The 13,338-nt window shown below is 37.8% G+C and overlaps 1 protein-coding gene across 1 annotated transcript; it reads right to left on the bottom strand.

Moving 5' to 3' along the window:
• Window positions 1–1,789: 1,789 nt before the first annotated feature.
• LOC106939498 (uncharacterized) lies at window positions 1,790–12,934 on the bottom strand. The gene is made up of 6 exons (XM_015021894.1): window positions 12,649–12,934; window positions 12,234–12,557; window positions 6,525–6,617; window positions 5,577–5,681; window positions 2,992–3,309; window positions 1,790–2,375 (listed from the first exon to the last, which is right to left on the bottom strand). The coding sequence occupies exons 1-6, from the start codon at window positions 12,821–12,823 to the stop codon at window positions 2,218–2,220; spliced, it is 1,173 nt and encodes a 390-aa protein (XP_014877380.1). The 5' UTR covers window positions 12,824–12,934; the 3' UTR covers window positions 1,790–2,217.
• Between the last annotated feature and the right edge of the window lie 404 nt (window positions 12,935–13,338).

Here is a 13,338-nt window from a genome sequence, read left to right as displayed (position 1 = left end):
AAAAACATAGTCTAAACCAGAGGTTCCCAAACTGTGGGGCGCGCCCCCACTGGTCTAAACTAAGCTTCCCTACCAACAAATAAAATTATAACAAAAGGTTAGATATGTTCTTTACAAAGTACTAAATCAGACCTTTGTGGCACGCAGTGAATCTTTTTCAAGATTTTTCAATAAAAATTATCGAGTGCATAATTTGACATGAGAGAATCAGAAAGTAAAGAAAAATTGAGTCATAAAACTGGTAATGAAACATCTGAAAAGAGGAATATAAATTCAGATGTAAAATGAAATTATTTGACCATCACCATATCGTGACACCGGGGGGCGCTGTTCACCACGTAGACTGAAATATTGATGTTTAAATCTTCTGATGTCATCAGAAAATGTAAAGTTAAAGTATTTTATCCTCAAATACTTAAAAATGTTTATAGATATAAAAGGTCACATAAATGTCAAAAAACAGAATTTAATTGATCAACAGAAAGTTGATGAAGTCGCAGCCACAAAGAGCAGAACCAGAACCAGAATGTTCTGGTGGAAGTGGATCAGAACCATCAAGTTTCCAGCTTTTAGTTGGTTGGAGGTTTAATGTGTTAGAACAACAATCAGGTCCAACAGAACCTCAGCCTGGTCCGGGTTCATGTTCAGGTCCAAGAGATCAGAGTCAATCTGGTTCTGAATGACAGGATGCAGAGAACCCAGATGGTTCTGATGAGACCCAGAAGGAGTCAGCAGAGGATCTGGGGGTTGCCATGGTAACAGGACCCTGAGGTCCGATGGAAACCAGTGCAGAGCTGGTCCTCAGAGACCAAACCAGTTAGAGGTTCAGCTGTGATGGAGACGTCCAGACTCCTCTGACGGGTTGAACCAACGAGACCGGATCAGAACCAACATGGCCGCCTGCTGCTGGTTGACAGGAACTAAACAACATGAATGTTTGTCTCAGTGGTTTGAGTTTCTGTCTCAGTGGTTTTGTTGCTGCTTTGTTTGTTCCTGTGAGCTGAAATCTTCCTGCTGCATCAAGAGAAAAACAGAAAAACTGATCAGAGTTTAGATTCAGCTGCTGGTGTTTCAATCTTTACTCTAATTATTATCATGTATTTGAGCCATTGAACAGCCTGATGTGATTCACTGATGGAGCTGATTGCTGAGCTGTGAGTTCAGCTCTGAGCTGTTTCTCTCTCAGATGAAGAACACAGGTGCTTCCTGAACCATTGTTTCAGTCGATGCTTGTAACTGTCATTGTGTTATTAAAGTGAGAAGCCACAGCTAACGGTGTGGAGGCTGCAGAGCACAAACCCACACAGCTGCAGGACGAGGCGAGAGCTGCTGCTGGTCTGATGACGATCAAACCCAGCATGAGATTAACGCTAATCTGATCCAACTGTCCAAACTGCTTTAACCTCATCCTGCTCAGCTGCATTCATCTGTAAAAATCTGTACTGTTTTTTATTTTATTCTGTTTATTGTTCTTTATTCTTGTCTCCAAATTCACAGCATTTTTCTACATTTTCTTTATCAATGAATGATTTATGAATCTTCAGCTGGTCATTAATTAATGATCAGAGTTTTATTCAGAGACGCTGAGATTCAAAAGCAAATTTGAATGTTTTTATTTTAAATATAGAATAATAAAACTGACTTCAAATATTAAATCACAGCAATAAATTATATGATTGTATTTATTCAGACAGTCATGTATTTATTATTATTATTATTATTATTATTATTATTATTATTATTATTATTATTATTATTATTATTATTATTATTATTAAATGAAACAGGATGAGTTGAATCAAATTCTTTATTAATTAAATCTTATTTCATCAAATATATGGAATACAGAAAATCACCTTACATTCAAACTGATAAAGATAAAATATATTCTGATTTAATTTGAGTAAAGAGGTTCAGCTGGCAGAAGCAGAAAACATTCATAAACTGGGTAAAGAATAAAATAAAATAAATTCTTTGCAATAAAAACATTAAATGTAAACAAAGCAGAAATATGCAACATTTCAATAAATGGCGATGCCTCAAAAGATGAAGAGAACCTTCACATTCCTAAAATATTAATGATGTTTTTATCTCCTGCTGGATGAACAGTATAGAAATGCAGCATATAGAAGCGTTTTCATGTTTACGATCCAGTCTGAACAGAAAATCCTGAAGTTTTACATTCATGTCTGAAGCTGCAGGACAAACTGGGGACCATCAGTCGGCTCTGCTGGTTCCACAGACGCTGATCAGGGAGAGGCCGCAGAAGTAGAGCAGACTCTTGGCAATGAGCAGCGAGTAGATGAGGAAGAGGAGCTGCTGGCTGAAGCCCAGAGATTCAGTGGGGGGCGGAGGGCCGGCGGGGCGAGGGGCCACTGAGAGAAACACAAGATATCAGAATATCGGAATATTAGAATATCAGAATATCAGAATATCAGAATATCAGAACATCAGAACATCAGAATATCAGAACATCAGAATATCAGAACATTAGAATATCAGAACATTAGAACATCAGAACATCAGAATATCAGAACATCAGAATATCAGAACATCAGAATATCAGAATATCAGAATATCAGAACATCAGAACATCAGAATATCAGAACATCAGAATATCAGAACATTAGAATATCAGAACATTAGAACATCAGAACATCAGAATATCAGAACATCAGAATATCAGCTGCTGAAGGGAACCAGAGCTGCTTAATCGCTCTGTTACATTTACCTGAGTAACTTTAAAAATTGTATTTTCACTACGCTGTAATTTTGCTTTTACTTGAGTAATTTTATTGTTAAGTATCTCTTCTGTTACTGGAGTAAAATTTATGGATTGATTGATAATTTGATCAGTTCCTCTGTACTTTTTACTAAATACTGTTTTACTTGAGACACTTTCTACTTTAACTTGAATAAATTTTCTGGCCTCTCCGCCTCTTCTGTCAGTAACTTACAGCTGAATCCAACCGGATCTCTGAGTCTCTTTACCTTTTTGTGAGCGTGACTCTTTAGCGCCCCCTTCATGTTGGACGGAGCAGCGGTACTCGTAGGTGTGCTGAGGATCCGGATCCACCATCCTGATGGAGGAGAAACGATCCGACTCTCTGATCTCCAGCTGCTCCGCTCCAGCAGGAAGAACCTCCTCCTTCCCGTCCTCCTTCTTCCTTTTCCAGGTGAACCGGATCACCGGCGGAAACATTCCTGAAGCGACGCATAGCAGCGGCTCCTTCCGGTCCGGCTGCAGACCGGAAACCGCGGAGTACAGGCTCACCTCAGGGTCCTTCCGCTTTCTGGCATCTGAAGAGTCTGTAGAGAAAAAAACATTTTAATAAACACCAAAACAAAACATATCATCATAACAAAGGCAGGAATTTAACTGAAACATTGTTGGAAAGAAACAAAACAAGAAATGATCCAAAATAAATGTAACTAAATTCTTGAAGGATTTTCCAGCCAAAAGTTTCAGATGTGATGAAAAAACACAAATGGAACCGATAAATAAACTGTCTGCAACAAAACTCATGATTTTTATTTATCTGTCACTGAAATCCTTAAAAATATATATTTATGTAAATAAAGGCTTCATAAAACTCCCAACAGCAACAATAAGATCCTTTTCATATGAATATATTGCATTCTAATAATAATAAGCATAATAATTATTGCTATTATTAGTGTGATAAAAAAAAGGTTTTATTGTTGTTGCAAAATAAGTTTCAGAGATTTTAATTGTTAAAGTGACAAATTATTTTTGCTTAACCTGAACTGGATAAAAAAAACTTATACAAATAAAATAATTTATGTAATTAATGAAATATTTGATGTTCCAACATATAAAATATCAAAAATATATTTCAAATCAATATAAATATTTTCACAAGTTTTTTAAAATATATGTTTTAAATTTCAGAATGAATTGTTTGTTTTATAGTTTGTTGTATTTTAATGTTGTTCAGTATAAATATTTAAGTGAAAATAAAAATAAAATGAAGATGTAAAAACACCAAATTACCAACATGAATAATTAATAAAATATGATTAATTTGTAACTTGAAAAATCTGGGCTGTAATATAAAGTGTTGAAATAAATAGGAACAAAAAATGAATTTAATAAGTGTGTATAAGTTCCACATGGACTTTGTTTTATTATGCAAGGAAATAATGGAAACTTAAATTTGATTTTTAAAGTTTTTTTTTTTTTTTACAATTCACAAACTGCAGTAAATTTACAAGAATAAAATATCAAACTCTTTGGAAAAAACATAATTTAATTTAGGTTTGATCTCAGTTTTAAAGTTGATGCAGAATTTACCGATATATTTTTACATATTTTATAAGAATAAAGTTTACATGTTTAGTAATGAAAGGTGTAATTTTACATTTTGCAGAATTCTTGTGTAAATTAAACAGATTTAAACCAACTACAGTTTTCTGCTCTGCTTTTATTTAAATTTAATTTTAACCTCAAATTTAACATTTTGTTTCTGTTCCAAATATTTTGAAAAGTAAAATTCTAGCTATCTTTACATCATACATGATTATGAGTCTAATAAAATGTTTTAGTCTTATTGTCAGCGTGCGGATCAGGGGTGTCCAACACGCGGCGCGGGGGCCGTCAGAATGATTCATTTGGTTTGATGCAGATTCAAATTTTAAGAAAATGAAAATGTTCTGGAGCAGGATTGACTAAAAAGACGATTAAAAACTTAAAACAAAACATTTAAAGCAAAACAAAGTATTAATATTCTACCAGCCATGATTTTACTTTTTCTTTATTTTAAACAGAACCAGAGATTTTTACTGAGGATCCGGTTTGGGTCTGATCTTCTGTAAACATGGTGAAATAATGTAACCGGGAGAATAATCTGTTATTACTGTTGAAAAACAAAACAAAACAAAAACATATAGAACAAGATGAACAACCTAAAAAAATGTTTCAAATCTACAATCACTTACAGATTAATTTTCTCCAGTAATCAAACTATTTCGCTTGTTTTATTAAAATGTGTGTTTTCTTGTGTAGGTGAAAATAATAATAATAATAATAATAATAATAATAATAATAATAGAGAATTTTAATTTAAACATTTTATTAAAACTTCAAACTTTGCAGACAATCAGACGAAGTTACGATTAATTAGACGTTTAACAGAAACACCTCAGATTTACTGAGAAGCAAATATGACATGATATGAATGTAAAACATGAATGAGGAATAATCCAGCATTTAAATCAGACCTTGGTAACTTCTTCAGATCACCTACATTTAATTTTTTACTCTTGTTAACTGAAAATCAGAAAAACTTTCCGTCGTTCTCAGACTTCAGGTTTCCTGGTTTCTGTGTTTTTTCCAGGAAACCGGCGGCTGAACAGAAACCAGAAAACAATAAACTTGATCAAACTTTTGTCTTTTTAATCAGGTTTCTGTTGGTTTGGAAGGAGGATCAGATTTTGGATCTGCTGAATTTCTCCTCACTGCAGATTATAAAACATTTCTGTCAGACCTGAAAACATTCAGAGCTCAAAATGCAGGATTTCTGCATCTCAGATTAATATTAAACTGTTTTTCTTACCTGTGACATAAAGTTTGGTTCCAGTCCCAAAGACGAGGTACTTGGACTCACTGGATCCTCCTGATCCTCCCACAGCGAAACCCTCTGATACAAAAACCTCAGAGTCTGCAGCGCGAGGAAGAAGCCAGTTTCTTTAGGGGTTGCGTGTTTGGGGGCTGGGTGTGGCCAAAGGTGATTTCCTCCAAACTTCAACATCTCAGGTAAAAATGTTTTCTAGCAGAAGTGAAGCTTTTCCGTGAAGTGGAGCTGATAGAAACGTTTAGAGAACAAAGTTTAAAAGATACAATCAAAAGTCACTTTTGAACAAACTCCCATCATTTCTAGATTCTCTTACTTTCCACATGGTTGTGGTTTCTCTGGCCTCCTGACCCGTGGCATCTGGTTTTAGATCAAATGAATTTTATTGTTTTGCATCAACATTATTTTGGTTTTAACTTCTTACCAAGTAATGTTGCTCTAGTTTCTATCACAAATATCTTAAGACACTTTAACTGAGACAAAACTAACAAAGACGTTTATGGAGCTTTTCAGCAAGTTACAGGAACCTGTCTGAAGTAAATACTCCCTTAACATTTCTGAAAAAGTCCCGGCTCCACTGACAGATTATTTCACTTCATGTGAAAAAATGTTTTAAGTTATGAGACTGTTAGAAAAAGTTCTGTAAATATTTAACGTTTTGCTTCAGAAGGTGATTCACCAAAACCAACTTCAGAGGAAAAACATCACAAAGTTTTAGAAAAATGTCTCACTGGTCTCCACCAGGATCTTTAGAGGTCCAGGTGAGGGAGTGATTGATAAATGATCCAAGATATTGATTTGTCAAACTGCTTAGCATCTTAAAGTCAGCTCCATCAGACTAGCGGCAGCAGCAAGTAGCAAACACCTGCTGGAGCTGTGAGTCTGCAGAGCTCATCAAAGTACGATGTTCCTANTCAGGAGGAAACATGCCTGAGGCCAGACACAGCAGGAAGCCCTTCCTGTCCCGCTGGGCGCTGGATGCTGCTGGGTACACGCTCACCACGGGCTGCACTACCGGATCACCTGGAGGTCGGCAGCAGAAACCAGCAGACAGACACATTCAGCCAGTCAGCAGCAGCTGCAGCTCTGCACTGCATCCAGTCTGATCCTGGATCTGATCACTGAGCTGCTGACCAGCAGAACAAAGTTACTGCAGCCTCTAAAGCCTGAAGAACGCAGGTCATTTTATGTTGCTTAAAATATTTAGCTTGACAAATAAATTAGATTTATAAATGAATGAAAAACATTGAAAATGAATCTCTTCCCATTAAAGGCTAAATAACCCAAATTATTAATATTTTCTTACAGTGCATCTTTAGAAATGATTTCTATATTATTGATCCATGAACTCATTCAAAGTGTTTGTAACACAACTTCAGTTTCAAGTTGTTGTTTTTACCAATAAGCTTTGATCAGTCTGGATGTTCTGATAATCAGAATTGGTGGAGATCAATTAATTTTGGCACAAACTCGACTGTTAAGATGAATCAGTTTATGAAACATTGTGAAACTGAGACTTTAAAGCTTCCCATCATCTTCAGTACAGTCCGTACTTTCTGCTTTTCCTGACAGCAGAACCTGAAACACCTGATCCTGTCACTGCTGGGCTTCACATCTTTAATTGTGTTGATAAGTTTGAAACTGTGAATCCTCCAAACATTCATGATGTGGTTTTGCCAATAAGCTCCATGGTTTCCAGGTTTCTCTCCTTCAGGCTGTTCCTGCGTGTTTTAGTTGTCGTCTGACGGGTTGGTCACGTTCCAGAGACGACTCGTTTGGCCGTTGGATGTTATTCCTGCCAGGCGTGTATCAGGAGGTACGGCTCTGGAGGAATCTGATGCAGCTGATCCCTGATTAAACCCAGACTCTCTAATATGTGTTCAGACAGCAAATAAAAGGAAAAAACCTCCAGATGGTGAAAAGGAAGAGAAGTTTTTCCTCCCTACTGTCGCTCTGAGCATCCTCAGGATGCAGCAAGTCGATCCTCGATTCCATCTTTTCTTAGAAATGTTTTAAACTAATTGCAATAATTAGCTGAGCTTATTGTACTGCTTGATATTTAGGATCAGTAGAAACGTATGTGATTGAATTTAATTTTACTGGGTCATCAGACAGTTGAAGTTTAATATTCTGGCACTTCTTATTCGGCTCATTCGGGTATTTCAGCAAAACATTAATAATAAAAGCATAAAACTGGATTTGAATGGGTGAAGCATCAAAACATTTTAAAAATCCCTAATTTCTGAAAAGTCCTTAAACCCTGCAGACGAATGATGCTTGAAATCTCGGGGTGAACCAACAGAGAAACAGACGTTTCTGAGAGGAGCAGAGGCTGAATGTTGATCCAGGAGAATATCTGTTGATGGCTTGAACAATGATGTGGCTGAGGGACAAATCAGGAAGATATTCACCAAATGCTGCTGTGTGTATGAATACACACAAGGACAAAACTGCTGGTGGCTCTCAGGTATGGAGAGGAACTAACAATCCCTTGAACTTCACCAAAGTAACAGTAAATGAACATTTACTGAAAGATAATCAATTAAAATCAGACATTAAATTTGAATTGAGTTTCAACAGATTAAATAAAAAAATAAACTGGTATGTAGGGCTGTTGTAAATAAATTATTATTTATTTACAACAGCCCTATATATAATTATTCAATTATTAATCAAGTAATCAGATAAATAAAATAAAATAAAATAAAATAAAATAAAATTAAATTAAATTAAATTAAATTAAATATTGATAAATCTGCCGTAACAACAGTGTTACTATCGGATACCAATATCGGTCCAATTTTTCACATTTGAGCTTCCCTAACAGTTCCTTTTTAGTAGTTTTTATTAAATTACCGTGTAACAGTAGCAGCTCACTTTCTATGTTAACCTGAAGAAAAGTTATAGAAACATCGAAATTATATTCAATTTAATAATAAAGAGCCAAGATCAAAAATGCGCTTATAAAAAGTGTCTAAACTCCAGTTTTTAGTTTATGTTTTCATCTTCAGTGAGGATGAACTCTTTCACGTCACGATGCGCTTCGTTCAGACCGGGATGATGTAAATGTATCGTCGGTTCGTCCTAAAGCTGCTCTTCCACGGTCAGCATCAGCCGCCCGCCGTGTTCAGCCTCTACCTGTAGAAATCCTCCTCAGCTCTGAACCAGCAGCTCCGGAGCAGAAAGGCTGCCGGACTCCCGGATCGCTCCGGTCATTTTAAGGATGTTTGTTGGTTCCCAAAAACGATGAAAACCCAAAATTATCACCAATCAGTAAAATCCCCGCGGGCCGAACTTGAAGATTGGACATTATGACGCTAACACTTAGCTTTCCTGTTAGCGGCATAACGTCCAATTTATGCCGCTGACATAAATTGTCAACAACTCAGAAGGAAGTCAGAGCTCCGCTCAACCCGGCGCTCTAAATAATAAAAAATTAACGAAGCTTCAAACCAGGTAAATTTTCCCCGAGGAATTTTAATAATCGAGGGACTCGAATCATTCGAGGAATCGTTTCAGCCCTGCTGGTATGGTTTGTATGAGTTTGCTACCACTTGCATAAGATAAACTGAAATTAAATGTAAATTTTGTTTCAGACCTCAGCAGGTTCATAATTTAATTGCAATAATTTAATTTCATTTATAATCATGTAGTGATTGAGACCAGCGCCAGAATTTTCTGTTACTCCAGAGAAAACATGTTCATCTGATGGGATCAGGATTCTCTGTCCAACTTGTTGGATATTAACTAAACCAAATAAAAATTAAATGCAACTGAACAGCCTTTGTCAATATTACTTAAAAATTGATGGGCAAAAGTAGAATATGATGGAATTTTTTTAACACCATAAGTAAAAATGATGGACAATGAAAAAGATTAAAAAGTCTAGATAGATAGATAGATAGATAGATGGATAGATAGATTTGATATTTCTTTTGCATTTTTACATTTGTTCTTTATGTTTTATTATAAGTCAGTGAACATCGCCAGCAACATGTTCTATAAATCTATAAATGATGTTTTTAGATATTATTTATGTTTTTTCTGCAGAACTGTGCTGCTTTAAAATCCACAATAAAAGCACAAAATGTTCTTACCTGTTAGATAAAGTTTGGTTCCAGATCCAAAGACGGGATAGTAGTAGTAAGTGCCATCAGTCCTCTTCACAGTGAGACAGACTGATACAAAAACCAGTCTGCTGCTGAACGGGTCGGCTGAGGGGAACCGGTCCAGATGCTGAGGGGAACCGGTCCAGATGATGAGGGGAACCGGTCCAGATGATGCAGCAGGACCAGGTTTCAGCTCCATGATGAGTTTCTCTGATGTTCACATCAACATGATTCTTTCTTCTTTTTTCTTTTAGCTGTGTTAGCATCTGGTTCTGATGTGAAAGGCTCAGTTCTCTCCTTTAGTCCACATGAACCGGATCAGGACTAAAGGATAGATTCATAAATTAATGTGAAACATTCTACAGATATTTATTTTCCCAGATGATTAACTGCCGTTGTTTAGCAGCACTCTGTACTCCTCTTAATTTTGCTCATATTTGCTACAAAGCAGTTTTATTGTGGCGGTTTCAGTTTCAGTGAGGTTAACCGCTATGCCACACAAACTGCTGATGCTCCTTCCCTGGGTAACGAAGGATTATTTACAGCTGCGAGCATAGAATGTGTTCAGACACAAGCAACGCTGGAGGCATGAGAAGATTCTTAAAAAAATTATTAGCATAATTACAAAATGACAGTGAGATTCATAGAGTAGATGAAGGGTGCAGCAGTAACGATGCTCTGTCGGTCAGACCTGGGTCAAGATGTGCCACCCGGCTGAAATTCAAACCTGCAATTCTCCGTTTCACTGCAGTACAAATTAATTCAGACAATGTTAATTAGTTGACCCCTCATGTTCATGTTCAAGTTTATTTGGAGCCCATTTTAGCAACAAAGCATTTGAAAGTGATTTACATTTAAAAAAGTAAGTCCTAGAAACACGCAGTGAATGACTGAAACATTGGATTTAGGTTTCTGTTTGTTTTCTAGTCTTTTCAGTTCCTGTGTCGTCTTCTCCACCCCTTGATTGATCCCAGCTGTGTCCTGTTCCCTCGTTGGGTCAAACTGTCATTGTCTTCATTGCCAGTCCTTCCTGTGTCGAGGTCCCTGCCTCTTAGTTCACCTGCGCTGCCTGAATTTTCTGTTAATCTCTGAGAGCCTTGATTAAATCATCCTTTTTCACACCACAACCCGGGTCTGCCACATCCAGCCTCACCACCAACTACTGCAGCATTACTGCAGCATCATTACACATCACAATGTTGTTATATTTCAAAGCAACTCTAATCAGGTGTGTTTTAAGTCAGAACGCCTGGAGGAGTTTCTCTTTAGTCCTCTGGTCCTGAAATGTTCTGCAGCTGCTAGAAGGCCCACTTTGGAACCAGCTTTATGTGGCTCTGAAGGTTCAGGTCAGAGGTCAGCCTGATCTCTAGATCCCAGCTGGAATAACTGAAGCTGTAATATAAACTGAAGTTCCTATCTTTGCTCTAGATCTATAGCTCTGGTTCGCTCCTCTTTAGGTCCAAATTTATTAACTTCAGTTTTGTTTCTGTTCAGCTGGAGAAAGTTTTGGCACATCCACACATTTATCTCAGTTGTCCAATGAATACGTAACCAACAAAACAAACCAGTTTCTTCAAACAAGCTTGAGGACAAAACGGGGGTCGATGGTTAAGCCACTTCCTGGACCACAGACTACCTGGTGAGGTAGCCACAGTTCATCAGGTGGGAGAAATTAGTTTCTGAGACAACAGAGAGCAACACTCTGAGGTTCAGGTTCCCTTCCTGTTCACACTGTACACAGCTGACTTTAAGTACAGGTCCATCAGGAAAGGGCAGGAAGAGGAATACAGGTAGGACCTTCATACTGCAGCACCAAAGCCTCTTCCTGCTCAGGACCTCCAAAACATAGGAGATGATTGAAGTTTGGAGGCCAAAGCCGTCGCTCCAGCTGGTCACCAATGGAAAAGTGATTGAAGTCACCAAGCTGGGCTGGACTGCAAACAGAGATGCTGTGTATCAGAAAGCCAGCTCTGCTGTCTCAGGAGGCTGAGCTGTTTTTATGAATGCTACGTATGTTTGATCAGCCAGGCTGCCTGTGTCCCATTTTACAGTGGATGGAGGTTTGGGGGGGCAATGAACCCCAACCCAGGTTCTGAGCTGTAGTGGAAAATGTTGCAGAACCGGCTGTGCAAACTCAGCTGAGCTTGAACTCCCAGTGGAAAACTTTGTCTTCAAAACAGAAAGTTGTAGGTTTGGCTCTGGCTTCCTTCCCTGCTGAATGTCAATGAGCCCTTGGACAAGGCGCAGCCTCAAGTCGGCTTTCTGATCTGTGTATCAGTGACTGAATGTGCAGCACTCAGTGACTGTGACTCTGAAATGATTAAAATACACATAACACAACTTAAACACCTCAGGAAAAATAACAGCTTTTTAATTTGATCACCGTTTATTGCTATTAAATCTTTTATTTACATTTTATTTAAATCAAACCTGTTAACTGAAATAAAACCTCAGTCAGTGGTTTACTGCTGTCACAAGCTCCGTTTGACATCTGGAGGTTTTTGTTCAGGCTGAAGGAATCATTTCTGACTGTGGGAACCAACTTTCAAACAGCTGCAGTAGTAGGAGGCTGAATGATTGAGTTGAACTTTTTCAATCTCCAAATCGCAGCCGTTAGGAAATATCTTTACTGAAAAATCCTCTTTCTGAGTGTGATTGTAGCTGAGATTTATGTCACCATATAACTTGTTAATACTTAGAATAATTCTGAGTTTGTCTGATTGTTTCTTTTGATACCAAAATATAAAATCCGACTCAAAGTAATCAGTTCCTCTACAGCTGATGGAGACGTTCTGACCGGATCTCCTGGTCAGAGTAGAAATTTGAATTGGCCTTGTTGCCATGGCAGCCAGCGCTGTAGAGACACAGACAGACAGGTGAAGGTTAGTGTGACAGTGTTTGTTCCAGGTGGGCTTTGTTGGCTCCTGATTGGTGGAAACACTCACCTGAACCCAGCCAGCACAGAGCAGCAGCTGGGAGGAAAAGCATTGTGTGCAGTGGAGTTTCCTCTGGTGAACCTGGGGAGAAGTGGAGCTCTGATGCAGCTGAGGCCAAACAAGGACGAGCTGAGAGATCAGACCAGGGCCACGTGGTTTCTAGCAGAGGAACCAGAGCTCCCATCAGCCCCTGCAGCCACAGAGAAGAGGAGGCTGCTGATTGGACGATCAGAGGAAGCTGCTGATTGGACGATCAGAGGAAGCTGCTGATTGGACGATCAGAGGAAGATGCTGATTGGACGATCAGAGGAAGCTGCTGATTGGACGATCAGAGGAAGCTGCTGATTGGACGATCAGAGGAAGCTGCTGCTGCTGAGCTTCCAATTAGTAACAAGTATTAATTTAAAGATGAAAATCAAGTTACTGGCGCTTTTCATTTGAAATTAAAACAATATGCATACATATTAAAATAGGAAAAATAAAAAGGATTTTATGCGTTTTGTAAATCAAACATTGTCCTTCAGTTCTTCTCTCTTGACATCTGCAGCTCTTCCTGCTGTTTGTCTTCTGTATTGTAACTTATAGTCTCTGTGTTTAAAGTAGGACTGTAATTCATTTAGTGTTTTATGAAGCAACAAAATGCCACAAGTGTGGGAACCGAGGAGTACTTTATATTTAAATCAACAACAAAAAAAACAA

Source organism: Poecilia latipinna, unplaced genomic scaffold (genome assembly GCF_001443285.1).
Source record: "Poecilia latipinna isolate Pla-1442-1.1 unplaced genomic scaffold, P_latipinna-1.0 Scaffold2893, whole genome shotgun sequence".
In the NCBI taxonomy this organism is placed as follows: domain Eukaryota; kingdom Metazoa; phylum Chordata; class Actinopteri; order Cyprinodontiformes; family Poeciliidae; genus Poecilia; species Poecilia latipinna.
The sequence above is the reverse complement of the archived record's forward strand: the minus strand, read 5'-3'. Positions and strand labels throughout refer to the sequence as shown.

What these genes read in the sequence shown, in the direction of transcription:
- LOC106939498 (XM_015021894.1), bottom strand. Translation starts at nt 12,823, where the DNA reads ATGGGAGCTCTGGTTCCTCTGCTAGAAACCACGTGGCCCTGGTCTGAT. An exon ending in TCTGTGCTGGCTGGGTTCAG is followed by an intron (nt 12,558 to 12,648) that starts GTGAGTGTTTCC and finishes GTGTCTCTACAG; the next exon opens with CGCTGGCTGCCATGGCAACA. An exon ending in AGAGTCACGCTCACAAAAAG is followed by an intron (nt 2,376 to 2,991) that starts GTAAAGAGACTC and finishes TGTTTCTCTCAG; the next exon opens with TGGCCCCTCGCCCCGCCGGC.